General features: G+C 44.9%; 2 protein-coding genes across 2 annotated transcripts in view; both read left to right on the top strand.

Annotated features, from left to right (window-relative positions):
• Nucleotides 1-3,881: 3,881 nt before the first annotated feature.
• Nucleotides 3,882-12,501, top strand: B3GALT5 (beta-1,3-galactosyltransferase 5). Its single transcript, XM_052794926.1, has 3 exons — nt 3,882-4,011; nt 6,660-6,849; nt 7,279-12,501. The coding sequence occupies exons 2-3, from the start codon at nt 6,757-6,759 to the stop codon at nt 8,233-8,235; spliced, it is 1,050 nt and encodes a 349-aa protein (XP_052650886.1). The 5' UTR covers nt 3,882-4,011; nt 6,660-6,756; the 3' UTR covers nt 8,236-12,501.
• An 11,420-nt stretch (nt 12,502-23,921) lies between these two features.
• The window catches only part of IGSF5 (immunoglobulin superfamily member 5), a 33,509-nt gene continuing 30,323 nt past the window's right edge, over nt 23,922-27,107 (top strand). The window contains exons 1-2 of the mRNA XM_052795104.1: nt 23,922-24,084; nt 26,792-26,994. Coding sequence (XP_052651064.1) covers nt 26,937-26,994 — 58 coding nt within the window. The 5' untranslated portion in view covers nt 23,922-24,084; nt 26,792-26,936. The remainder of the gene's footprint in view (nt 24,085-26,791; nt 26,995-27,107) is intronic.

Genomic DNA, 27,107 nt, shown 5'->3' with positions numbered 1-27,107 from the left:
CACCCTTTAATGGGTGAATGCTGCATGCAAAACCCCTTCTACGCTTCTGCATTGCCTCTGAGAGAGCTGCCGTGTTAAGGTTATGTTTCTATGCATGTGCTGGCACTGTGGTTAGCCACAAGTACATTACCCTCTGTAGTACAGAAAACGTGATTCAGAGAAGGAAATGGTGGAAACTTTTCTTTGAAGCGATAAGGTTAAGGAGTCACAGCGTGTAGGTGGCTCTTCTGAAACTGCCTCTGTCATAGCATGATGGGAGGAGATCTGGGGCATGTGGGTGAACCTTTCAGGGACCTTTACTCAGTTACTGAATTTTAACCAGTTTATATTTTAAAGTCTCTTTTTTTTTTGGTCATGGTTTTTCTTTGATTGCTGGGAAAAAAGGTTCTTTGCTTATTATAAGTATACCAGTGTTAGGCTGTGTTGGTCACACTGCTAAAACCAATACAGTTGTATGAATATATCTGTATAGAACTGTATTATGTATATATGCATGACAATTCATTGCGATTAATATTAATCTAAAATTTAAATTATCACTCTAATACGTTTTTTCCCCTAGAACTATTAAATTCACAGCTTGACTTGTTTCTACTCTTCATCTTTTTTAAAAAATTATTTCTTTTCTTTTCTTATTAAAATCTAAAGTAGTAAATAAAACCAGCCCAACCTTCTACAAAAGAGATTCAATCTGCTGTTAAAGTTACAGGGTCAATCAGCGAAATGGGTATTAGTAACATAATGACAGAGCACAAGCCAGGCAACATAGTAGGATTTGCAAATCAGTAACAATAATGCTCCTTTTCTATCTGTTGTCTAATTGATCGCTTAGGGTTTGGAGATGGGGACTCCTGCCGTGGGTCTGTGACCGTGGGCGAATGGCTCACCCACTCCCCAGAGTCAGCTCCCCGGCTGTAAAACATTGTGGCCTTTCTGGAGAGCCAGAGGCTTATTTTAAGCATCAAAACCACCCACCTCTCAGAGCACCTCTCCCCATGCACACCCCATCATGGCAGGCTGGGGGTAGCACAGAGGCGCCTGGGGAGGAGCTGGGAAAGCTAACTCCCCAAGCAGCATTGCAAAAAAAAGTGACAAAAACCCCAAAGAGACAAAAAACGACTCCCCCCCCCCCAAAAAAAAGGAAAAAAAAAGAAAGAAGAAAAAGGAAAAAAAGAAAGAAAAAAAGGGAGAGGATTTGGCTGTAAATAAAGTGCATAGCAACTCAGTGATTAAATGATAGAAACTGGCATGTACTAGGCAGAGGAACAATGTCTTGCTTTGACTCACTGACAGACTGACAAGGAGAGACAATCCTGATAGCAGAGGCTGGTGGGAGGTAGCAGAGGGAAAAAGGTTTTCCATGGTCTGACAGTAAGGGCGGCAGAAAAAGCTTTTCCCTTGTCCTGTACCCTTTTTAGGTTTCCATCCTTCTTGCCTGCACATCTTGACATTTGGTTTGGGCAAGGACATTGTTAATACATGTTGCCATAAAAACCTCCCTCTGGAAAGTGGCATTTCAAAGTGCCAGGAAGGAGACATTCAGCCTCATCACCTCGGTAGCTGTTTGCATGCAGTTCTTTCGGTTGGAAATGGCACCACCGGCTCACAAGGCTCCGTAGGATGCTGCCACCGAGCGCATGGGACAGGAGGAGCCAGCCAGTGCTCCCAGAGGACGAGGCAGGGTCTGTCCTCGTGCGACCCCTTATTTCGAGTAGAGGTTCACCACCACTGTTTTTGGTAGTCCTGTGTGGGGCCTGAGTGGGTGCTGCTGTTCCTGACAAGGTCTGGCAGGCGCTGGGCAGCGTCCTGCTCCAGGAGTGGGGGGGACAGGCAAAAGCTGCTGGGCCAGAGGCACCTGGTCATCCCTCCTTGACTTCCGAGCTTGGGCTAAGGGGGAAACCCAGCTACCTGCGTGTCTCCCTGTAAAAACAGTGGCCCAGCCACTGCTGAACCCACTGCCTTGCCAGAGACGTCTGTGACAGTCTGACAAATTACAGTCAATGTCTCAAACATTTGCTAAAGAGCTTTGGTGGAGAAGACAGCCTCTGTAAAAGTGCTGGAGTTGTGTGAACAGGAAAATGTGGCTGGAGGAGAGGGCCCCACGGAGGGTGGGACCATGCTTCTCCAAAGCCGCAATTCCTTATCTTAAGCGACCATGAGAAGAAGCACAGCGTATGCGCCTGGAGGAGGAGGCCACACAGAGGATGGGACTGCGCTTCTGTCTTAAGCAGTCATGCCAGCAGGGAGAGAGAGGCAACTCCCCAATAGCCCCCCCAAGCTCCAGACCGATTCCAGAGAATCCTGGAAACGTGAACTGTGCATGTCGAGACCACCGACTATAAAAGAAGGGAGAATGAGTTCTCAGTGCACTCCCTCTGGAACTGGATCTCTAGGTTGGCTGGACCAACACTGGACCCAGGACTGGTGAAACCCTTTTCCTCTCTCTTTCTTTCTTTCTCTCTCTTCCTTCTTCCTTCCTTTCCTTCTTTCTTTCTCTTTCTTCCTTTCTTTCTTTCTCTCTCTCTCTCTCTCTCTCTCCCCCACAGTTCCTACACCTCATCCTTTTAAACATAAACCAATGACCAAGTCTGAGACTAGGAGTGGATCTAGCCGCCCCGGGCTCCTCTTTGAGAAGGAGTCCAGAAAGCAAGGGGGTCCGCTCTGAACCTCCTGACTCAATGGGAGGGCTCTCCTTCTGACACAGTTTCATTTTCCTTTTTCTGCTTCTTTTTCTACACCTCCCTTCTCTTTTCAAACAGCATCTTAATGACATGATGCAAGGTTCATATTGATAAGTTCACTTGTACTTGGACAAGGTCAGCTAGGTTGAATGAATGTTAATTGTTGTTTAAACTCCCCTGGTGTCGTTTCACCTTAATTCTGACAAAGAAAAGCCATGAACCTGAGTCACTCTAACCTTGGGACACGACGACGTCATCTTTGAGAGCTCTAAGCTGGCCGCTGCTCCTCTGAAATGCTTGTATTTAGGAAAAAATAAATGTTTCCTGCTGTACTTGACATTTTCTTATTATCTATGCATGTTTAATCCCTCTTTGTGTCCTGCTGAGCTTCTGAGAAAGCAATTTAGAGGCTTTATTCCAAGGAAAATCAAAAGTTAGCAGGTATAATTAGTACTTATACCAGGGCACATGTTACCTTTGATTATTAGGAAAGGAAAATGGGAATATCGCTGCCGACCTTAACTGTGCAGTATTTGAGGACGTAACTCCTGTTTACACGCTTAGGTCACGCCTCTGCTTTTGGTCTGCCTTGTCGCAGCTGCTTGTGTCTCTGTTGACAAAGCGGCAACTCTTGCAGATGGTCAGAAGAACTTTGGTCATTGGCAGTTCACGTCATTCCCCGGCTGATGTGTGTGACCTCAATGCAAAGCCAATGCCAATCATCCACTGAACTCAGTGGCATGACTGTAGCTTTGCCCCAGAAAAATTAAGAAAACTTTATTTCGTTAAATTGATATTTTGAATCTGTTTCTCAGGGGGACTCTAGACCTACTTACCTCTCTCTGCCTCGGGCCAGATTGCTTTTCCTGATCTATGTGGCTTTATAGTCTTGATCTCTTGGTGCTGTTTAGATAATTATTAACAGACCTAAAGGAGGTGTCGGATGAATTTTGATGTAATAACTAGGCCTTGTCACAGGAGTTACCATGGCCCTACCACCATGCAATATGGAGTTACACAAAGGTCAGTGGTGTGAACAGAGAGACACTAGAGCCAATCTGCTTAACATGGCAGAACACAGGAGGAAGTTCATGCCACTGGTGGAAATAGGTACTTGCAAAGTAGAGGGCTGCAGTTCGACTGATTTGGATCACAGACCTTAACTACCTTCTTTTCTTCATGTGTTCATTTCAGGCGCCAGGCTGCAGGCTCCTGTAGCCCACGTTGCTTGGGTCCCAGGCTTTTGTGTGAACCTCGTTTGGATCTGCACAGAGCCATGAGACACCGTGCCAGTCAGGTTAAACAAACTGCTCTCTAGGACACAAAGCAGGTAATTTTTTGGCAATGCCCTACATCATAAAATATTTTGCAGTTGGAACAATGGAAGATGGAAAAAGCTTTGGGATAATTACAAACTGCAATTTATGACTCAGATCAGCGAGAAAAATCAAGTATGCCATCATGGAAAAGGATTTTCTGTAAAATGTGATGCAAAAATACAGGATGCTGTTCAAAATGACCTCTAGAAAAGCGATTGGTTGCTGGTAATTCTCCACTGCTTTCTGGACCACCTCCTGTAGACTTACTGTTCCCTCTGTATTAACATCTCCAGGACTGTTCCATGGAGATACGTGCATGCAGGCTGGAAATCTTGAATCACAAGATTGTTTGTCAGATGCAGGCAAAGGAGGAAAGATACAGTGACAGATAATTTAGAAACCACAGGCCTTGTCACACCTAACCTATGTTCATATCTCTGCTGTAGAGCAAGATACTTTAGGTTGGATGGTGACGGTTTTGCTAAATGCAGTCACAGCCATGTTGTCTTGTTGAAATATAACAGAAGCCATTGTTCTCCATATGTACTTCATATATAGCAGTTCTCTCAGGCAGTAGGGGCAGGTGGAGAATTTGCTTCACCTAGGAATCTAAACCTGCTGTTTGCAGGTGAGGGGAGGGACGGGACAAGGGCTCAGTGTAAGTCCCTGGAGCAGGGTGCAGCATGTTATCTGGATGGCTCGCTCTTAACTGGGAACGCCCAAGGTGCTACTGGTGTGATCCAGGTCCTCGCAAGCCCTCCCCCCCAATCCCTTCCACAAAAACCTCTGTGGGTAATTGCAAATGTTTCATTTGTGAAAAAAAGAACACCATTCCTACCAGTTCCAGATAAGCCCGAATGTGCTTTTGGTGATTAAACCGATGACAAAAGCTACGATTTTCCAGCCTTCACACCGTCAAAACCAAATGAGACTTTGCTCCAGGAAGTGTATGTTTTTTATTAAGGCCACTGCCTACCCGCTGGTGGTAGGCAGGGACCTGCTGTGAAATGATACATGTACATATGTGTGATTTGCAAAATTTATAAAATATGTTTTACAATTTACATAAATTGTGTGTGTGTTTATATATCTGTATAAAGTATGCTCCTTCATACATGGAGTGAAAAAGGAAGACAGTCTGGCTCTGGATAGGCAGAATGGTAAACATGTGCCAGAACATTGGGAGGTTGCTCTCCCAGCCATCCAAAACAGGGACATTTTAAATTTTTTTTTAGATCTGTTACCAGTACACAAACCCAGAAACAAGAAAGAAGTAAATATGGTCAAGTCACATTAGTCTGATTCTACTGAAATCTGGTAAAATGAGCATATTATGTCATGGTTTCTTGCTCTTAAGTATTTCTGAAAAGGTTTTAATACAAAATTGCTCTCAATTACTTTGTGACTTCAGTATTTGAAGGATTTCTGTTTGTACATGTTCTGGAATTCCTGTGACAGAGAAGTGTCAGACCCTCAGACAGTCTTGTGAGAGCTGGTGACAGGAGCGAACCTCTTCTGCAGCTCTGTCGTCAACCTCAGAACACCAACCTTTCCTGAAAACACTATTTTCAGGATATTCATGTTCTTCCTCCCAGGCCACTAATGAACATGAGAACAGATGCAGAGCAGATTTTTGTATAATCTTTTGTGTGTGTGTATATATATATGTATGCATATGTATATTCTTGCACAATTTTACATAGGTATTTAATTAAAGCAATTTTTGAGTTAATTGCAAGACTACTGTGAGCTATACATATGAGAAAAAACAGATCTGAGGAACACTCTATTTAAAGACAAAGTTAATTTAAATATAAATGGCAGAAGAAAGGTGAACTTTTGAAATATTTTCAAAAATCATTAGTGAATCATTGCAAAAATGCATTACACTGTGGGAGGAATTTCAGTAAACCAGGACTCCAGTTCTGTTTGTTTCATGCTTTTGAGAATAGCAACTGAAGTTAATGGGACTATTCTTATGGGTAAAATGAGCTGAATTTGGTCCCAGGAACACCTGGCTGGACTTTAAAATGAACTTAAGCCTGCAACGCAAAACCTTTTCATTGCTTGGAAGGGGGAATTTGAGCAAAAGGAGGGCACTAACGTGGTTTTGGGGAGTCTAGGCAGAACGTTCCTGGTCGGAAGGCAGAGATCAAATTTCCATGAAATCTACAGCTCTGGGGACTGTAAACTTGGTTTGCTGTATTTTTAGATGGGAAGCCAGATCCAGTTCTTCATTAAGAAAGGGGGAATGCCCTTCCCCCTGGTAAAAATTCCCCCATCCTAGTGCTCTAAAATAGTAGTTGGTGGGCCTGTGGGTTAATGGAATGAGTAACTGAAGATTTATAGTCTTCCCACCAGGTTAATTTATGGTGATGTGTAATTTTTTTGGCACTGTGACCTTTTTGGGTTTGCTTGATAATTTTTCTCTCTCAAAATTTATACTAGATTTGTAACCAGATACGCAGCACATATAATCTGTTACAAGGATGAATGAATGAACATTGTTGTTATTGTTTGGATTTCTTTCACCTAGAAAGGAGAGGAGGGTACAGACAACCCCCTTCTCACCTCAGCATACCCTAGTGAGTCACCTAAACTCTGAAAAAGGTGAAACATCCAAATAATCTGGCCCACTGTTGGTTTTTTTTCTGAGCAGCTAACCCAATGACAAATATGTGACTCATGGCCCCTCCAGCAAAAAGATTGGGAGAAGTTTCTGGGTTGCTGCAAGAGCCCCACAGGACGCAAAGAAGATGAAGATGGGAGGAACCTGGCTGGGTCTGCCAGCTGGACAGCACTTGCTGGCTCTGGGACAGAGGCACTTTTCAAACAAATGGAGAAACATGGTATTTAAAAAAAACCCTATTGCTGTTATTCTCTCTCATCTGATATGGGCACATACCTACTTCTTCTTCACTCTGGCTTGTGAGAGCCCTGGTGGGTCTAAGTCATGGTTTGTAAGATGCCGAAAATGGGGAGGAGGTCTGAGGCATCAGCCAGGGTAACCTGGTATCAGTGGACATCCTTGTGTGGATTTTTGAGGATATGCTGGCTTGGGGGGCAGATTCAAGTAAGCATGAGTGTGGATTTGATTGCCAGCAGAACATCTTGTGGGAATGATATTAAGAGAAATGCGTGTGGGCGAGTGCCCTGAAATAGGTAGCTTTCAATTAGAGATGACCTGTCTTTAAATCCCTACACTGGGAGTTTGGTATACGGCACTGAAAGGAATGAGATTTTTTTTTTAATGTGCTGTTCCTTCTTGTTTCTTTCAGATGGATTTCAGGAAATTCAGGCTGTTTGTTTGCCTCATAGGACTCAGCTGTGCTAGCTTCTGGGTTTTTTACAACAATTTGACTGAATTCTGCATATTCTGTGAAAACAGCCAGGATTACATATTCCCCATAGAGACTTTTAGGAGAATCGGAGGAAACTTCTTGAAGCTCCCGGATATAGACTGCCATAAGAACCCTCCTTTCCTCGTCCTGCTTGTGACATCCTCGTACCACAACCTTAATGCAAGGATGGCCATCCGGCAAACCTGGGGGAAGGAGAGAACAGTTGCCGGCAAGCGCCTGGTGACATACTTCCTCCTGGGAAGCACCGTGAATCTCAGCCAGCAGGCTGATATTGCTGCTGAAAGCCAGCAGTTTAAAGACATTATTCAAAAGAATTTTACTGACACGTATTACAATTTGACTTTGAAGACCATGATGGGAATTGAATGGATTCACAGATTTTGTTACCAGTCCAGCTTTGTGATGAAGACCGACACAGATGTGTTTGTCAATGTTTTTTACCTCACTGAGCTTCTTCTAAGGAAAAAAAGGACCACTAGGTTCTTCACAGGCTTTTTAAAACTGCATGAATACCCCATACGGACAAGAGGGAGTAAGTGGTATGTGAGTAGAGAAGAGTATCCAGAAAAGACCTACCCACCATTTTGTTCTGGCACTGGCTATGTTTTATCCACCGATGTTGCTAGTCAGATCTATAATGTTTCAGAGAGTGTTTCGTTCATTAAACTGGAGGATGTATTCATAGGACTGTGCCTTGCCAAATTAAAAATTCGGCTGGAGGAGCTTCATTCAGAGCAGACGTTTTTTCCAGAAAGGATTAGGTTCTCTGTTTCTCGCTTTAAGAAAATTGTGATGTGCCATGAAGTAGAACCATCTGAGCAGCTGAGCTACTGGAATCACTTAGTGACAGAAAATCACGGAGGAAGGCTCTAGCACCTTCCCTGCTTGAATTAACAAACTGAAATGCTCTGCATTTACAGGGCTGCCCTTGACTCCAGCAAAACTCCCAATTAACTGCAGATCCATCACGTTAAAGACATTTTTAATGGTTATTTAAATTCTATTTCTGCCCAAGAACGTGCAAACCTCTTTTGCTCCCATTCACTCCCACCTCTTTGCATCCCTTCTCTACTATTATTTTTATCTGAAAGTTGCAGGCCTGCAAATCTGCCCTCCAGATCTTGCTGTTACAGGACTGGGAACATTTCTGCGGTGCCAACCTAAAAGTGAAAGTACTTTTGTTCAGAGAAGAAAATTTGCACCGTCTTCCTGGTCCCCTTTGGCAGATTACTGAATTTGCACCCATCTGTGCAGGCATTCGAGAACAGGTAGCTGTCAGGATGTTCCCCTGCTGGCACAGGGAACTGCAGCCCTGCCCTTGCAGCCAGCTCTGTGTGGGCAGAACTGCATACTGGCACAGATCCCTCCATCAGTCTACACAAATTTTTTTGCAGAGATGGAAGAAGTTGCCCATGCAGCGCTCTTGGGACAACCTTTGGTACTGCAGGTCACGCGGTGAATGTGTAAGGTTACTGCAACTGTTTCCCTATACGTGCCTCCTGCTGAAAATGATACGTGATAGAGCCAGATCCATGCTCAGTGGAGAGTGTCCTGGTCTTTCTTCTGAAATAGACCCCGGAGACATCTTTTACATTTGTGCCTCACTTTGATTGTTTGCAAGCTGCTGTAAATGGTTTGCCAAGGCTAAACAAGAGTCACTTACAGTGAGCTAAACAGTACATCTGATTTAGACATTTTTCCCTATGAGGAACTGGGTGTATAAGGGAGAAGGCAGGAGGATTTTTCTTTTTTAAACAAGACCTAGTGGGAAAATATACCCAAGTAATCATTCAGGCTCGGAGCCTCCTTTCTTATTTCATTACCAAGCAAAGACTCATGAAATCACTAGGATGTTTGTAGGTTTCAGAGATAAGGAATTGAGTCTTTAGAGTAGATGCTGTTAAAAATACATTTGGGCTATGGGGAGGGAGAAAGGAGTTCATAAAATCATGCCTTATGCAATACTCCTATTTGATTTACTTTCACACAAACAAAAGGCCAGTTTTATCAGCAAAGAAGTATTGAATGCCTATACTATGTGTGAAATGTATTTTTCAGAGAGCAGCAAAAGTGGGGCTGCTCCCTAGGGGAAGATAAGCCAGGAGCTGAAGGGATCCAACAGCCGGGAGGGCTCAGCCCCAGACACTCATGCGAGGGAGCAGTTCAGACCGACAGATAGTGGCCATGTCCAACCAAGAGTCCCGATCATAAGGCAGTATCATGGTGATGAGGTAGGTTTGAGGTCAAGCCAGTGATGGCTGGGCCCTGGTGATGACAGGTGGGGGTCAGGATCAGGCCCAGTGAGGGGACCCAGGGCCAGACACTGCACCGGGATAGCAGGGCAGGGCATTGGGGGTGGGGACGTATACTGAATATGGTAAAAAACATGGAGGAAAGACAGGGAAAGATATTTTATTACTTTGGCATTATTTGTTTTTTATTATTTCTTTTCTTTTTATTGAAGTTTGTGAGGACTGTCCAAGGGTCTCTTTTTACTTGCCTGTGTCTGAAGAGCAGGATAAATATTTTCAGCAGGAATACGCCTCATCCTGAAAAGTGTTTAATAATGGTAATAATATATTATTTATTTTCTTCTGATGTAGAGTAACCTGAGCTCATGCACTTATTTTTGAACAACTGATGATGAAAGAAATAATGTTTGTTTATTTGGTAGAATAAGTTTCCCATTCAGAAAATAGCTGCATATATGGTGTTTGCAGGGATATGGCTGTCCAGGTGGTCGGGTGGGTAACCAAGGAGGTGTTTGCCTTTCCCTAGCGCATACCCTGTGCCAGGGGGTGGGCAGCCCAGCTCTGGGCTGAACAGCATCTTTCTGCCTCCCATGCCAACTTTGCAGGTGTATCTGCCCTTGGACTCAAAGCCCTGCTGTAGCACATCTGCTTTTGCCGCTGCTTTCGGTAGGTGCAGTGGGTCAGACTGATAAAGCCTAGCAACAGCATTTTAATCACTGTTCTTTCCATGTAACCTGCAGAAATGTCTTTTTGCCATTCATTGCTATTGTACCCAAGGTGCAAGCTGGCTATTGCTTTAACTTATGGAAAGGTGTTGAGCATAAAGGAATGCTTCCTGGCCTCTTCTAGCTCCCTCTTTTGTGGGGTAGAGGGTCTCTGAGCTGGGACAGCATAATGCAGCATAATGTTCATCCTTACTTCTTCTTGTTCTGAGAGAAATAATCCTGCAGTCCCTTGTGGGTCTCACTTCCACCTCTGTGCCTGATGCCAACCTTATCTCAGCTGGCAGGACCAGTCCAGCTGTGCAGTACCAGGGAGCCTGTATCTCAGCAGAATAGCTATTCTTTTATGTACAGATGTGTTGACTTGTTCACCTCCACTAGGTGTTGAAATCCAAGAAGTATTGTGGCACGTGGCTCCTGGGATGGTGCAGCTGCTGGTCTTCTGTCAGGCTGAGTTCGTGGCCAAAGGGTGAAGTCTCCCATTAGGAAACAGTATTTTGGGTTGCTTCCCTGAACAGTGGCTGCTTGTGAGTGGCACTAAAATATGTCTTATCTGAGCAGTTTGTAGCTTTGTATCATCATAAAAAAAGTTACACTTGAGGGGCAAGTTCTGCTAGACTTCCTGACTGTGGCTTTTATTTTAGGTCAGGAGTGTTCCTAATTACTTGAATATACCTACTGACTGGGAAGGTGGTGCTATTCTTTGTTAATCACATTTGCAGATGCTACCACTATGTTTTTGGGGCTAAATTCACAGCTACCATGGAACTGGGAATAAGTTCCTCAGGCATGTTTTAAGAAACCATCCCATTCTGGATACTGTTTCCAGGGAGTCTACTTGTAACTTAAGTAGCTCATGCAAGATGCCTCTCTTTATTACTGTATTCGAAATATTTTGTCCCCACTGAATATATGTTGTTAAGCGTCTAATGGCCTGCCTATCATCTGAAGCATTTGGCTTATCACTGCTAAATCTCTGATGAGGAGGAAATAAGTACAGCTTGAAATGTTATGGATTCAGATAGACTGTTCCTCTCCTTTTTGCAAATTAGCTTCCCAAGTGAATGCTTTAGCTTGCTGCACATTATTTTCCTCAACATATGATTTTCTTTGTGCTTGCATAAATTAGAAATTGATTTCATAATTCTCTCCATTCAGTAGGCTGCTTTGAATAAGAATATAGTAAATGAATAATTAATTACTTAAAATATAAAGTTATCCTGCTGGAAAAGGTGATTTAAGAAAAGTAGATGATTGCATGTAAGGCAAATTCATTTATTTAACAAAGCCACTGTGCTAATCAGTTTATATGTATCAGCTAAATGAAATTAGCTTTTGCAGCTTAGGCCTCAGATCATGACTTTTAACACAATCAAAAGATATTAGTGGCCTTTTGCCAAATTATGTGTATTTTCGTACAAAAGACCATCACAAAAAGACTGGAAATATAACTAGAACTGTAAACACAATACTGCAGTGTACATATAGTTATTTTTAAAATTTTGTATAGGCTAATAAAAGAATTTAGGTAATTTTGGGGCAGTTTATCTGTAAAAGTAGTGCACTATCCTACATTTTTATGCTTTCTGGGTCAGATGATCATTATATCAGTTTTTTATGAATAGCTTTGAAAAGTTACTCTGAAAAGTTACTCCATTGCTTCTCATTTAGTAGGAAGGAGTGTAAAAATCAGCAGAGCTGATAGTGTCTTAGAGCTGGTTAGAGTTCTGCATTTCAGCATACTCTTTCTTCCAACACAAGGTCAGTTTTTGAATATAGAAAAATGAATGCATTTTTCACAACTCTAACTCATCAACTAACACATTCTTAGTTTAGGTTAGGATTTTCAAAAATGTCCATGAAGGATTTGGTCACACATCTCATCTGGTTCGGTATTACTGAGGAGGTATAACCCTTCTAGGCACTTTCGAGAATACAGATTTTTTGTAACGAAACATTTGCCTTACGTAAAAGCTGAATGGAACACAAGGGCTAACTGTCTGCAATGGATCTGTCAGGAATGCTGCTCTTCTTGGATTTTTGCGGGTTACTATATAATGTAAATATAAAATGCGTGACAATATTTGCATTATTTGCATAGAACATGAGAATGCTGAGCTAGCTATTCAATGTATGATATTTTAGTAAAGTATTTTGTTACCACAGTTTTGTGTGCTCACTTATCTTTTTGGATGTGAATGTATTAACATTACGGGATGTAGGCAAGTTAGGAGGCTTGCTCTTTTTCCAGTTAAAATGAATAGAATCATAGAATCATTTAGGCTGGAAAAGATCTTTAAGATTATTGAGTGCAACCGCAAACGTAACACTGCCAAGTCCACCACTAAACCATGTCCCTAAGTGCCATGTGTGCACATCTTTTAAATACCTCCAGGGATGGTGACTCAACCACTTCCCTGGACAACCTGTTCCAGTGCTTGACAACACTTTTGGTGAAGAAATTTTTCCTAATATCCAACCTAAACCTCCCCTGGTGCAAGTTGAGGCCATTTCTTCTCATCCTATCACTCATTACTTAGGAAAAGAGACCGATACCTACCTCGCTACAACCTCCTTTCAGGTAGTTGTAGAGAGCGATAAGGTCTCCCCTCAGCCTCCTTTTCTCCAGGCTAAACAACCCAGTTCCCTCAGCTGCTCCTCATAAGACTTGTTCTCTAGACCCTTCACCAGCTTTGTTGCTCTTCTTTGGACACACTCCAGCACCTCAGTGTCTTTCCTGTAGTGAGGGGCCCAAAACTGAACACAGTACTCAAGGTGCGGCCTCACCAGTGCTGAGTACAGGGGAACAATCACTTCCCTAGTCCTGCTGGCCACACTATTTCTGATACAAGCCAGGATGCCGTTGGCCTTCTTGGCCACCTGGGCACAGGCTGGCCCATATTCAGCCAGCTATTGACCAACACCCCCAGGTCCTTTTCTGCCAGGCAGCTTTCCAGCCACTCTTTCCCAAACTTGTAGCATTGCATGGGGTTGTTGTGACTCAAATGCAGGACCTGGCACTTAGCCTTGTTGAATCTGAATCTGAATCTGTTGAATTTTCTCCCCTTCTTTAAAATGCCTTAGTATGTGCATCCTAAAATGACTGGTTGGTTCCTCCTCCTAAGGCAAATATTAATTCCCATATAAAAGAAAGGGATTAGGAATGGGAGTGCTTTCCCAAGTATTAAGCACGCGATCTTGCCACATTAGTCACTCTTGCCATTAACGGTCTACGCATGGTACACCTTTAAGTCAAAGGCACCTTACAACAAAACCTTATAAACAGGCTGTGATCTGAATTCAGAGCTCTTTTTCCAAATGACAACAGTGTCAAGTGCAAGATTGCTAAAACCATAACAAGGGAATTGATAAAAGACAATTTTAACCACAGTTGATACCTTTTGGAAGATCAAGATCCAACCTGAAATGGTTTTGCCTGTGTCACCATAGCCAGCACGATTTGACTGTGGCTGACTGGCATGCTCCTTGGGACCTGGAAGCACAGTGCTGTTCCCCTATCACTGAAAAGGGAAATGTCAAATAACTGAAGGCCGTCAGATTGTTTGCCAGATACAAGCAGTTATGAACTAAAAACTGTAACTAGAAAAGGTCTCCCTTACTACCTTTATCTTTTACCTTTTTTCCTCGCTTAACTTTCTGCTGTATTTTGCTTGTTTGTTTGTAGCTGGACTTAAATTCATTAGTTCATTCCATCAATATAATTCCAGAAGTATCTATAAATATTATCACACTGGATAGAGGAAATCATCTGAGTCACAGGACTTAGATATATGCAGTACATAGAAGATCCAGCCTGAAAAAACAGACTTGAATTTGCATACGTTCTGGCTGAGCAAATAGAGATTTTTTCAAAGCCCAGTAATATAGTGGTTTTAAGGCTATCCTAAAAAGTTCACTCAAGTACATTTTCACTGAAAAATGTAGTTGGACAATTTCAATGGTTGAGAAATAACCTTGTTGTTGCCTTATGTTTCACATATTCAAAAATGCATTATTTTTGTGGGGAAAAAAAATCCAAGTCCCTTCTTAGAATCTCTGCAACTGAACCATGTACACAACATCCCTTGCATTCTGCTACTGACCTAACCTGACCTCATTCAATTTATGACTTTGGGTGCAGGGATAGAGGCCTGTGTAATCAGTTTCCTATTCTTTTGTCACCAAAAGCACTTAGAAATCACAGCCACCCTTACACTTACAAACCGTCAGCATACAGCTGTAGGCACAGAACGTCATAAATTAGTTATGTGGTGTGATTTACACCTCCAGCTTGTAGATCTTGCAGGCAGCTCTTTTCCCTTCATGTTTAATTTAATTGTTATTGCTGGAACAGCAGTTGTAAGTAAATGTTTGACTCCAGTACATGAAGGGACCTGCAGCTTTTACATGTGCTTCTGCTAGTAAAGGTTCATTGAGGGAACGAAAAAGAAGAGTGAGCTGAGCTGTGAGGCAGGAGTGGGAGTGAGCTGCAGTGTAAGTAAGTGAGTAATGCAGCTTGCTCCTGCTGGGGGTGAGGAGGCAGCGGAATAGCAGCACTTGTTGCTGGTGGGGAGAGCTCGCTGCTGAGGGCAAGGGTGTGGGATGCACCTCTGTACTCACCCACCTCCCCAGTCCATTTTGGGGATCCCAGCCCCTTATGCTGAGGCCAAACCCTGCATGCCTTGCAGGTATAACTCAAGTGGCAGGAGGTTTGCTGCCAGAGGACACCGTAACTGAGCAGTACTGCCTTCTCCAACTTTGCTGAAAAAGGTGCTGCATGGGATAGGGGAGGAGAGGGGACTAGAAAGTTTACCCTATAAACATGTCAGTCTTTACTATATTCTTGAGATCCTTCAGTACTCACCAGTTGCCCAAGCTTTTAGGGAATCTTATTTTATATACAAATGTTGCAAAGGAAATGGCCGAATATCAAAATAAAGTTTACTGCTCCTCTATAAGAGAAAGCCAAAATACAGCGGTGATCACAAGCACTTCCATTACTCCGCCACATAAAGAGAAATTGAGTATCTGAAACCATCTCTGCCAGGGACTTATGTTCTCTTACTGCAAAAGGGCAGCTTTCAGTCACAGACTCCGCATCACAGGTACAGTGCATAGGAGACATTTATTTCTAAGAAAAAACCCCTGCCATTTCTACTTGGTGATCTTAAATGAATGCCGAAAGGGAGCAGTAACATGTCAGTCATAAGGATGCATTTCATGAAAATGCAAAAAAGACACACTCTTCCAATATAATGCCTACTTTTATGGTGATAATCTGCACTCTCATCATTGCAGTGTCAGTTTGGAACATGCCTGCAGGTCACTTAGGGAATGCTCATTAATATTCTATTTTCAGAGTGTATTGGTTTTGTGTGGCAAGGTTTTGGTAGCGGGTGGGGTTACAGGGGTGGCTTCTGTAAGAAGCTGCTGGAAGCTTCCCCTGTGTTCGACAGAGCCCATACCAGCCGGCTCTAAGACAGACCCGCCGCCGGCCAAGGCCGAGCCAATCAGCGATAGTGGTAACGCCTCTGTGATAACATTTTTAAGAAGGAAAAAAGTTGGGACGGCGGTATTTCGGCAGCCGGAGAGAGGAGTGAGAACATGTAAGAGAAACAACCCTGCGGACACCAAGGTCAGTGAAGAAGGAGGGGGAGGAGATGCTCCAGGCGCCGGAGCAGAGATTCCCCTGCAGCCCGTGGTGAAGACCATGGTGAGGCAGGCTGTCCCCCTGCAGTCCATGGAGGTCCACGGTGGAGCAGATATCCACCTGCAGCCCGTGGAGGACCCCACGCCGGAGCAGGTGGGTTCCCGAAGGAGGCTGTGACCCCGTGGGAACCCCGCGCTGGAGCAGGCTCCTGGCAGGACCTGCGGATCTGTGGAGAGAGGAGCCCACGGAGCAGGTTTTCTGGCAGGACTTGTGACCCCGTGGGGGGCCCACGCTGGAGCAGTCTGTGCCTGAAGGACTGCACACCGTGGAAAGGACCCATGCTGGAGCAGTTCATGAAGAACTGCAGCCCGTGGGAAGGACCCACGTTGGAGAAGTTCGTGGAGGACTGTCTCCCGTGGGTGGGACCCCACGCTGGAGCAGGGGAAGAGTGTGATGAGTCCTCCCCCTGAGGAGGATGAAGCGGCAGAAAATAACGTGTGATGAACTGACCGTAAACCCCATCCCCGTCCCCCTGTGCCGCTGGGGGGGTGGTAGAGAATCCGGGGGTGAAGTTGTGCCCGGGAAGAAGGGAGGGGTGGAGGGAAGGTGTTCTGAGATTTGGTTTTATTTCTCATTACCCTACTCCGGTTGATTTGTAATAAATCAAGTTAATTTTTCCCCAAACTGAGTCTGTTTTGCCCGTGACGGTAATTGGTGAGTGATCTCTCCTATCCTTATCTTGACCCACGAGCCTTTGGTTATATTTTCTTCCCCCTGTCCAGTTAAGAAGGGGGAGTGATAGAGCGGCTTTGGTGGGCTCCTGGCATCCAGCCAGGGTCAACCCACTACACAGAGGTATTAACATTTCTCATAACTGGCAACCTTGCAAAATCATCAGGAAAGAAAGAAAAGGGGTATAGTTTCATACTCCCATGGTAGTTTTCCTGATATTGTCAGGGAAGTCCTGTGGGATTTGGAGCCCTGGGCATAGTGCTTGTGTGTGCATATCACTGAAAAGTCTTGTGCACTGTTCATCAGACATGTCCAGAGCTGGACTTAGCGTGCACTGACTGATAGGTGTTGAGTGCACCAGTTTTAAAGGAGCTCTAGATAGATTTGCACTTTGTCTGAACTCCTTGAAGAATCCGGCTGCGCATATAAAGCTCAGGAGGGAGTCTAAAATCATGACCCTAAGCAATAATGAAAAATGTAATAGTGACTATAATGAGTGTAGAGAATGATGTTTACATTTTCTTGGCACACTATTGTACATTGAAAAGTTCCTTAGAATAAACTGAACGATAACCAGAGCAATTAAGCCAACTGTTTGGACCAGTGACAAAACATTTCTAAAGCTAAAGAAAATGTTGCCAAGGGAACTGATACATGAGAGAGCACTAAAAATTTCCTTCTTAGAAGTACACTCCTCCTAACAGCACCAAAGCTGCATCTTCTTTCATTCTGTGATAAACTTTCTTACTTCTGTTGTTGCCTGGACTCCATGATGAATGCCTTCATCTACATTCCCTGAATTATGACATTTTTATTTTACCAGCTACAACTCATCACTGATTTCAGTGCTGGAGAGGAAGGATGCACCTGCCAAAGGGGAAACATGGAATGCAGTTCAGGAGTGCTAGCACGAAAGTACTGGAGAACTACATTCTAGTTGCGCAGATTTGTTAATGCCAAATAAAAGCTGCAAGGATATTCACACAAATAAAGTGTTTAATCCTGTGGCCTCCTGTGTATGAAAGTCTGGAAGATTATATCCAAAGCTTTCCTCATTAAGGGCCCACAGCAATTCTTCACAGAGTTACAGCTTTATAATAACCAGCAAGAGACCACTGAAGAAAAAAATCTGAACAAAAAAAAATCAGATGAGCTATATTGGTGTTATGAGGTTTTTGAGGATTTACCCAGGCCTCAATTCACTGTAGCATCACTTCATGAATCTTTAGGTCAAGACAAAGATGACCTACCTTCCTAGGAAGGAGATAAAACAGGATTCCTCAGGTCACCATGAAACATCTGTTGGTGGGACTGGTCTCAGCTACCTTTTGTAGCCTAAACCAGCACATCCAGTCCAGCCCAGTCTTTCAGACTACTCTGTAGTCAAAATAATGAGGCAGGCCTAACCAAAGGGTGACATATCTTGTCTGCCTTGGACCCTTGTATCAGGATAGGTGAAGCATCATCTGGTAGTGCTTTTATATCTTTAATGACTACAGAAAAAAATGCTTGATAAATAGTTTAGGATAGATGCCTGTGCCTTAGCTGGCTAGCAGTAGCTGAGGAGGGGGTCCTGAATGCTGTGTATGGTCACTTGTATTCATAAGGATTGCAGCTCCTCTGGAAGTGCCCCCACAGCCCCACTTTGTCAGCTATTCAATAGGGATGTCACAGGATACCATCCGTATCTTTCACATAATTAATTTATCTGTCAAGTAATTCTTTTTTGTTCACTCAGCACACAATTTTTTACAAACTGAGGTTTCTTTTAAAATATGGAGACAAACATTACACTATTGTTTGTGCAACAGAGGGACATGTGGGGTATCCTAATTTTTCACCTAAATATATATGTAGTAGACAGCAAAGATCCCAGCTTGCACTGAGTCTTCACTGTGCTTGATGTTGAAAGCAGAAATGGGTCTCTGGAGTTCTCATACCCTACAAAGTGGAAACAAGATGGGGGAAAATGCATCTCAACAGTCACATAGGTAATAGAAAGAGGAAATGGCACAACTTTGTTATTTCTAGAGCTTTTCCTCTAGTGCATTTGGGTCCTGATTAAGGAGAAATGTGAATCAAAGCTTAAAACTGTGATGAGTCTTCAATATATTAACAGGTTAATGAAAAGATTTTAAAAACTAAAGCTTGTGAGAGAGGGATCTGTGTATCTTACTTGACTTCTATAGCTAACACTAATAAAATCTGTTTTGAATGAGAAATATGCTTTTCAGAGCACCAAATATTTTGGCAAACAGTAGAGGAAAGGTGTAAGAGCATAGAAAGAGGAAAAAAAAGGAGGCAGAGTTGGAAAAGTTATGGCTTAGCATCTCTTTGGCCTGATTTGCTACTAGAGAGAAGTGTCCTGTAGGCATCAAGATAGACACAGCTAATTCAGTCACGAGGGCAGCTTGTCTCCTACCTTAGTCTTTTCTAGATGTTTCAATTCTCCTGTTCTTCACTAGAGAAAATAACATTTATTTTTTAAGAGGGAGCCATTTCTCAAAGCCTTTGTAATGTTCAAAACCCTTTTCAAGCCAGTTTCAATGGGAAAATGAAGAATTTTATTCCTGTTTCTAGCAATAACCTCAAATCAGCTTTAACGTTGTATTTGTAAGTGCCTCTTCCCTGCTATTTTAATGCTCACATCCTCTGATCATATTTTCTTTGACTCAGCTAAATAAGCTAAGATGCAGCATGGAAGTGTAGGGACTGGTGATTTCCCCTGCTGCGTTCTTGCTCATTAGAAGTAATTTACAAATGAAGGTGTCGAAATGCTCTTCATTTTCCATCATGACAATTTGTCCAGTTCTCCTGTGAGAAAAAAAAATTACACTTATGGCCCCAATGACAATGACAGAAGGCTTCTCTAAGTGACTCTCAGAAAGTCCATTTCACTTAGAGCTTCTTGCGTGGGTTTGCACAGCAAGCTGTATAGACATATGTTTCAGACTAACACACCCCGGAACAAAAAACGTTGAGGGTTGCTCCAGCAGTTTACACAGTCTACACACCATACAGAAGAAATAGTATGGTGCACAAAAAAGAGTTTGGAAGGGTTGGGGGAAAAAAAACAGGCAAAAATCCTCCTACTCACAGGCAGAAGAAAAAGGAAGAATTGGAAAGAAGTGTCTAGAGAAACTGGAGTGGGAGGTAGGAATCTGCCTGGTATGCAGGGTGATGATTCACAAAATGATTTTCCATTTGCATCAGACTGGCAAACTTAGGACCTGGTCTTTCACTCATGAGCATGGATAGTCTTGTATGTGCACGATGTTCTCAGCAGTTGCGGATTCGGACACTTTACCATGCTGTGTAATGTCTTATCCCACGCACATCCTAACCAGTGCCAATGGTTGTATTCATCATGATATCACGGTTCATTAGGAAAGTCAAAGTACGGAAGGAACTAACAAGGGCAGTGAGAAATACTTAATAAAATATTAATACATGTGTTTGTTGCCTAAGCAGCCTCAGGGAAAACAAAGGACATTTGAGTCCAGTCACTGTGCACCAGATTCACCCAGGAGGATTTCAGCCTGATGAAGCCAAGCCAGCAAGTATGTGGGAGGAGGTGACAGGTGCTCTCCTGATGACTCCTACTGGGATCAGATCCAGAGCAGGACATAAACACAGTGGATGCTCTAGGCTACAACGCACCCAGTTCCCAACCAGTCCTCTCTACGTTGAGGAGATGGGAAAGAAATGCCTGCAATGGGGGCCAGTAGAGTGGTGTATGCATCTTTATGGGAGTACACATTTAAGGACATGGCTAATCTCCAGACCATGACAGACCTCAGTGTGGTAAAGAGATAGCTGATTAGCCTGTGATTAGCTAGTGTTATAAAGACAGCTGTGGCACAGGTGCAGCAACATGACATCCAAATGGACCTTGATAAGCTTGAGGACTGGGCCAACAGAAACATCATGAAATCCAGCACGGAGAAGCACAAAGTTCTGCACATCAGGTGCAACAGCCTTGAGGTATAGCCTGCAGTAGTACCACCTAAGTGACAGTGGATAGAAAACTTGATGAAGAGAGCTAGGTGAAATGAACACCAGGGTAAATACAAACCAACAATGCCCTCTCACCACAAATATGGCAAACCATGTACTACTAGGCCACATTCAGAGAAGCGTTGCCAGCAAATTCAGAGAAACTATTATTCTCCTCTACTACACACATCTGGAAATCTGTGTGCAGTTTTGTGCCCCTCAGTTCAAGCAGCATGTAGAGAAGCTAAACAGGGTCTAGTGGCAAGACATGAAGTGGACAAGTGTCTAGAGTACAGCACTGGTGAGGAGATGCTGAGGGAGCAAGGCTTTAGTCAGGCAGAGAAGAGGTTAAGGGGTGATCTAATAACAGCTTAAATCTACCTGAAGAGCAATTACAAAGATGACAGAGCCAATCTCTTCTCGGTAGTGCCAAATGATAGTTTTGTAAGAGTTTTAAAACCAGCTATTATCCTTTCCAAAGCACTTTTACAAAGAGTTATCTTTATTAAATCAAGGTGGAAATCCAGTCAATCCATTTTAACTTTCTGCACTTTTCCTACTTAGACAACTAGAGATGGAATCTGCTTATTAGATGTTTTCCCTTTTCTTCCCCTAGCTTTATTTGGATGGAAATCAAACTACACATAGTAGGTATTTCAAGAATACTGTTACAAAATTAGGGCTGTTGGTTGAACAAGAGTGAGATTTTAGACTTAAAAAAAAGAGGTGTTTGGAAAAGCAAGGAAGCAAAAAGAAAAAATTATAACTGGTCAAAAAACTTCCTGCAGGTCTCATAGCTTTTTATTTTTTTTTTTTAACAAGTAAGGGTGATATTTTTCCTAATAAAGCACAGTTTTTGAAATTTAATTTTGGAAATGGATCCAAATTCTCCAAACCAACTGTTTCTTTTCCCTTTGCTGAACTGAACCTTTTCATTTTGAGTCAGTGTGGCATTAATTTCTACTTGCTAGAACTGTTACTGTGCTTAGTAGGAAATACAGTTCAGGAAAGTCATATGTCCCTTCTTTATGATTTAAGCTTCCCAGGAGATGGACTCATCATAAAAATCTCCTGATGTGTCACATCAGTTCAAGTCACTGACCAATGATGGTGTAATGCGAAGGATGCTGTTCAGCTCTAAGAGGAAAACGAAGGCTGCAGCCATTGAAAGAGCATCTCTCATGAGGCAGCATGGCAGCTTTGGTGAACACACACAACCATCAAAGAAGCAGGAAAAGGTGTGATTTAACTGAGCAAACAAACACAAAATATTTCAGAATTAAATGAAATGTTTTAACGAACATTTTTTTTGACATAGCACAAAAAATTCCCCAAAATAAAAACTGAAAGGAACATGAAAATAAAAAAGGAAAAAAAAAATCTCTTGGAGCCTGCATTTTCCATTGAAAGATGGAAAACCAACTCAGTTTTCTCACCAGCTGCTTGCAACTTTGCACTTCACAGTAAGAGCCCATTTTGCTGGGGCCCTGAGGGCACCAGCCGGCCTGACCCTCCCTTGGCAGTCCCCCCGGGGCTCTCCGACCCTGCCCACGGCCCAGGGCAGCACGTCAGCCCCCCGGGGCCATGACCCCCTGCCCCAGTGACACTGCAGCCTGCACCATCCCTGTGTCTGGCCCCGTTCCCTGCGTGGGCCCCTTGGCGCCATGTTGTGGCCTTGTCTCCAGCCCTGGCCCTGGCCCTGGCCCTATCTCCTTCAGTTCCCGACTGGCGGCGGGTCACAAGTGGTGTTCCCCAGGGCTCGGTGTTGGGCCCTGTTCTGTTTAATATCTTTATGGATGATTTGGATGAGGGGATTGAGTGCACCCTCAGCAAGTTTGCAGATAACACCAAGTTGGGAGGCAGGGTCGATCTGCTTGAGGGTAGGGAGGCTCTACAGAGAGATCTGGACAGGCTGGACCGATGGGCTGAGGCCAATTGTATGAAGTTTAACACGGCCAAGTGCCGGGTCCTGCACTTCGGTCACGGCAACCCCATGCAGCGCTACAGGCTTGGGGAAGAGTGGCTGGAAAGCTGCCCGGCAGAGAAAGACCTGGGGGTGCTGGTTGACAGCCAGCTGAATATGAGCCAGCAGTGTGCCCAGGTGGCCAAGAAGGCCAATCGCATCCTGGCCTGTATCAGGAACAGTGTGGCCAGCAGGAGCAGGGAGGTGGTTGTTCCCCTGTACTCGGCACTGGTGAGGCCGCACCTCGAGTGCTGTGTTCAGTTTTGGGCCCCTCACTACAGGAAAGACATTGAGCCGCTAGAGCGTGTCCAGAGAAGGGCAACCGAGTTGGTGAGGGGCCTGGAGCACAAGTCTTATGAGGAGCGGCTGAGGGATCTGGGGTTGTTCAGTCTAGAAAAGAGGAGGCTGAGGGGAGACCTTATCGCTCTCTACAACTACCTGAAGGGGGGTTGTAGTGAGGTGGGTGCTGGTCTCTTCTGTCAGGTGTCTGGAGATAGGACAAGAGGAAATGGCCTCAAGTTGAGGCAAGGGAGATTTAAGTTAGATATTAGGAAAAATTTTTTTACTGAGAGGGTTGTCAAACATTGGAATAGGCTGCCCAGGGAAGTGGTTGATTCACCATCCCTGGAGGTATTCAAAAAGCGAGTGGACAGGGTACTCCAGGGCATGGTTTAGGGGGCTGGTTAATGGTTGGACTCGATGATCTTGAAGGTCTTTTCCAACCGAAATGATTCTATGATTCTATGATTCTATGAACCTCCTGGATGTACCCTGGCTCTGGCTCACCCCTCGCCCTGTCAGGGGCTGCCAATGGACCCCGACACCCCCGGCTGTGGGTGACAGCGCCCGCTGGTGAGGGCACAGCTGGTGCAGAGCCCACAGGCGGGCGCTTCTGCTCTCTGCCATGTCGCCTGCAGCTCTGTCCCAGCAAGGCGGCGTGGCCGTGCTCCGCCGAGATGTGAGGCGGCAGCGCCCATCCAGCTTCGCGGGTTGGGACGGCCTGAAGTTTGCTCCCGTGTGTGTGTGTCATCGGCTGTGCCTTACTTCCTCCTGCAGGACCGGTTAAATATTAACACAGCGATACACGTATTTGGGCGGGGGGAAGGGGAGAGGCGATCCTTACCTCACGGTATCGCAGGGACAGTGTCAGGGCCGGCGCCTGCCCCGGGGCCCGGCAGCTGAGAGGCGGCAGAGGTCGGTGCTCCTTCCCCGCGGCACCTCGGGCAGCCGCCCTGCCGCCTGAGGGAGGTTTCCCCGGGGCGAGGAGGCGAGGGCTGGCCTGGGGCCTCTCGCTTGGAACGCCGCCGGCCTCCTCCTGCGTCCCCCAGGTGCAGGGTGCGAGCGGGGCTCGTCGTCAAAGGGAAGGCGGTCAGAGACACCCTCTCGGCGCCCGGGGAAGCAATCCAGGTAACCCCTCTGGAGCCATTATTCACTGAAAGATAATTTAACCCTCTCCCCTGCTCCTGCCACAGCAGGGAAGCAGCCCTGGGGTGAGGAGGGGCGTTCTGCGCCACCCATCTTGCGCTGTGCTCCCCGGTCTTCAGGGCGGGTGTGCCCCGCATCGCAGGGTGCACAAAGCATCCGAGCCCCGCTCTGTGCCAGGCTGGATCCGGCTGCCACTCCTTTACGGTGATATTATGGATATAATCCCCTTGCCTCCGGCGTGGATGTGGGAGGGAATAGGCTCAGAGCCACGCACAGCAGCGCTGACAGTGCGAGTCACCCTGGTCACCTGCGGAGAAGGTAAAAAGCAGTTCAGGGCAAACCCCAGGTATTTAATTAATCGTCGGCCCAAATATCCTGTTTCAGCTGAGGATCGGGTAATATTTCCTTTCCCTTCCCCTTCAAAAGTCTGTTTTGAAACAAAGCAAAACAAAACTTTATAGATCCCTTCATTTCCCTTCTCGCTTTACTTCACCCCAAGTTATTTACTGATTTTGGCCTGAATTTAGGCATAAGATTCTAGCAAGTTTATTCTTCTCCATAAAACTTTGCTCAGCTCGGCTTGTGTTGGTGCAGCCGGATTTGTAAGTGGAGGTATGAAGGCTGCTGCCCAGGTTGGCAGGGTCCTCTCCAGACCTATAGATCCTGCCCGGGATCATAGCTTCCTGAAAAAGGACACAGCACCGACTTTTGGATTTGTTTCGTGGTGCTTTACTTGGGCCATTTCACTTCATATGACAGATAATACTAACTCTTAAAAAATACTGACGGGTTTGTGTACCTGCTGAGTGACAGAGCAAGGAGAAACCCCTCCGAGCCATCCATGGTGACCCTCCTGTCGCAGCTGCCCGCTGGGGACTCCTCCACACACGAAACATGGAAGTGAGAAAAGAACAAAACCTTTGAAAATGCACTGGGCAAATCCAAACCAGCCTACAAACTAGCCCCCCTCCCAACATGCAGGTAAAGAAATCAGCCCACAGGTTTGGCTAAAATGATGATTAGTTGACAGGGCTGTCCCTTAAGTTCTCAAGGTAAACTGAAAGCTTGCAAAATGGGAAAACGCGGGGCAAACTGCCCACTGAGCTGGTTAGATCACAACTGCTGCAGTAAACGCAGTGAGACCCCCTGCTTAAAGCGCTGAGCAGTGAACAGAGCTCTGGTATAGCTTGATGCTGCAGGTGAACATGTTTGGAAAGACAGCAAAAATGTTTTTTGTTGGTTGCAGTGGTGCAGCGGTCAGGGAGGGTCTGGGCATTGGACATTCCTGCTACACAGGCACTCCATGAGAGGCACTGCCACCCGCTCCTGTGCCATCCCACCACCGCTGCTTTCACAAAAGCCTTGCTGGGAATTAATGCAGGGTCTTTGCACAAAACTGCAAAATGAACAGCTGGGCCAGGGCTTTTATGTTTTGTGCCTTGGTGTGGTTTTGGTTTTAGCAAAAGTGTGGTTAAAAAAGTATGGTTGTTACAGGAAACTCAAGGTGTCTCTGTGGTGATACTAATATTTATGCATTGCACAGAGCTGCCACAATGAACACCCCTCAAAAGAAAACCACTTTCCTGACAAGAAATTTGGGCTGGCCACAAAACCACATCCTCTGGCCCGTGTCCCTTTCTTTAAGGCAAGCTTCAATTTCCCAGCTGATAAGTTAGTAAACCAAGCAGCGCAGTCAAACTCTCTCCCACATATTTTGAGGGGGAGGAGAATAATATCACACAAGTGAATCACAAACACTGGAAAAGCAGAAAATGCAGAAGGTGATGGCTCCCACCCAAGCTCTGTATTTTATCTCTGACCACGGTGGATAGCTGGTGGTGTTTTATTTTAAGGTGTAAGAGGCACTCTTAAGTTCAGAGAAATAATTCTGGGGACCCTCTTTACACTAGCAGCCTTTCTGAACGCTCAGTCTGGGGAGCTGGGAGGAGATCTGGTGTTTCTCATCCTTGCCCCAAGGCAGGTGGGATGGAGAGCCCAGGGTGGCAGGAGCTGTTGCTCCTGGCCAGGGTGGCCCCTGCGTGGTGAGGGCCTGACAGGACTGCCACAGAAATGATGGTACCAGGCTTTCACTGGAAATGTATGAATAGGAATCCTAGTTTTGGAGTAAAGCACACAGAAAAACATGAAACCAAACTTTTTGGATGTAGCGGCACATTGGGATATATTCCCACTTCCTCTTCCAAAGGCTGCCTGGTGCAGGAGGCATCAGTTTCCCGAGGAGGTTGCAGGGAGCACAAACCCTCCGAATGGAGGTCTGTGCCCCTCCAACCCCAGGGAAGCAGCTGGTGCCCTGCACAGTTGCCCTGCATGACAGTAAGTGATGGAGCACAGGGTTCATTAGTCTGCCAGGACGACGACGCCGGCGGCATGGACAGCGCACCCACAATACACATGCAATTGCAGGAAGCTTAGAGAATTATTTTTCCCAGCTGCTCATGATTAACTTTAACGATGCAGATGGAGCTCCCCTGACACAGTCAATCCTGAAGCAGTAGTGTTGTAATAGCCAGGAGGGACTAAGGGAGCAAGAGATGCAAGGTCCATAGGGGGAGGTTTCTCTGCCGAAGAAAGCTCCTCTACTTCTTTTGAAACAGTTGTTTTGAGAAAAGGTACTGCTCTCCTTCCAAACCCTCTCTCATTTAATCTTCTCTCCTTGTTGATAATACAGGTCACATGAAGTCACATTTTATCACAAGACGCAAAGCAGCAGCTCATTACCGAGTTTCTTGATAAGTTCTGTCCTTCAGCTTCTGCTCAAGTATGCAGTGACTGCTGGTGGCTTTCTGCCTTAGGGACCAGGGGAGAATGCTCCAATGGAGAGGTTCCAGAAGCTCATTTTAATTCCTCTCATCTTAACTGCCTCGCTACCAGGTAGGACACATTCATAACCCGTGAAATGAGCCAGTGTGGAAAAAATGAACTAATTTTAAAGTTAAAGTGTGAACTAATTTTAAAGCTCTGTAAATGACAGTTACTGGCGATAT

This window comes from Harpia harpyja, chromosome 8 (genome assembly GCF_026419915.1).
Source record: "Harpia harpyja isolate bHarHar1 chromosome 8, bHarHar1 primary haplotype, whole genome shotgun sequence".
In the NCBI taxonomy this organism is placed as follows: domain Eukaryota; kingdom Metazoa; phylum Chordata; class Aves; order Accipitriformes; family Accipitridae; genus Harpia; species Harpia harpyja.
Note: the sequence above shows the minus strand (reverse complement) of the source record. Positions and strands in the feature narration are given on the sequence as shown.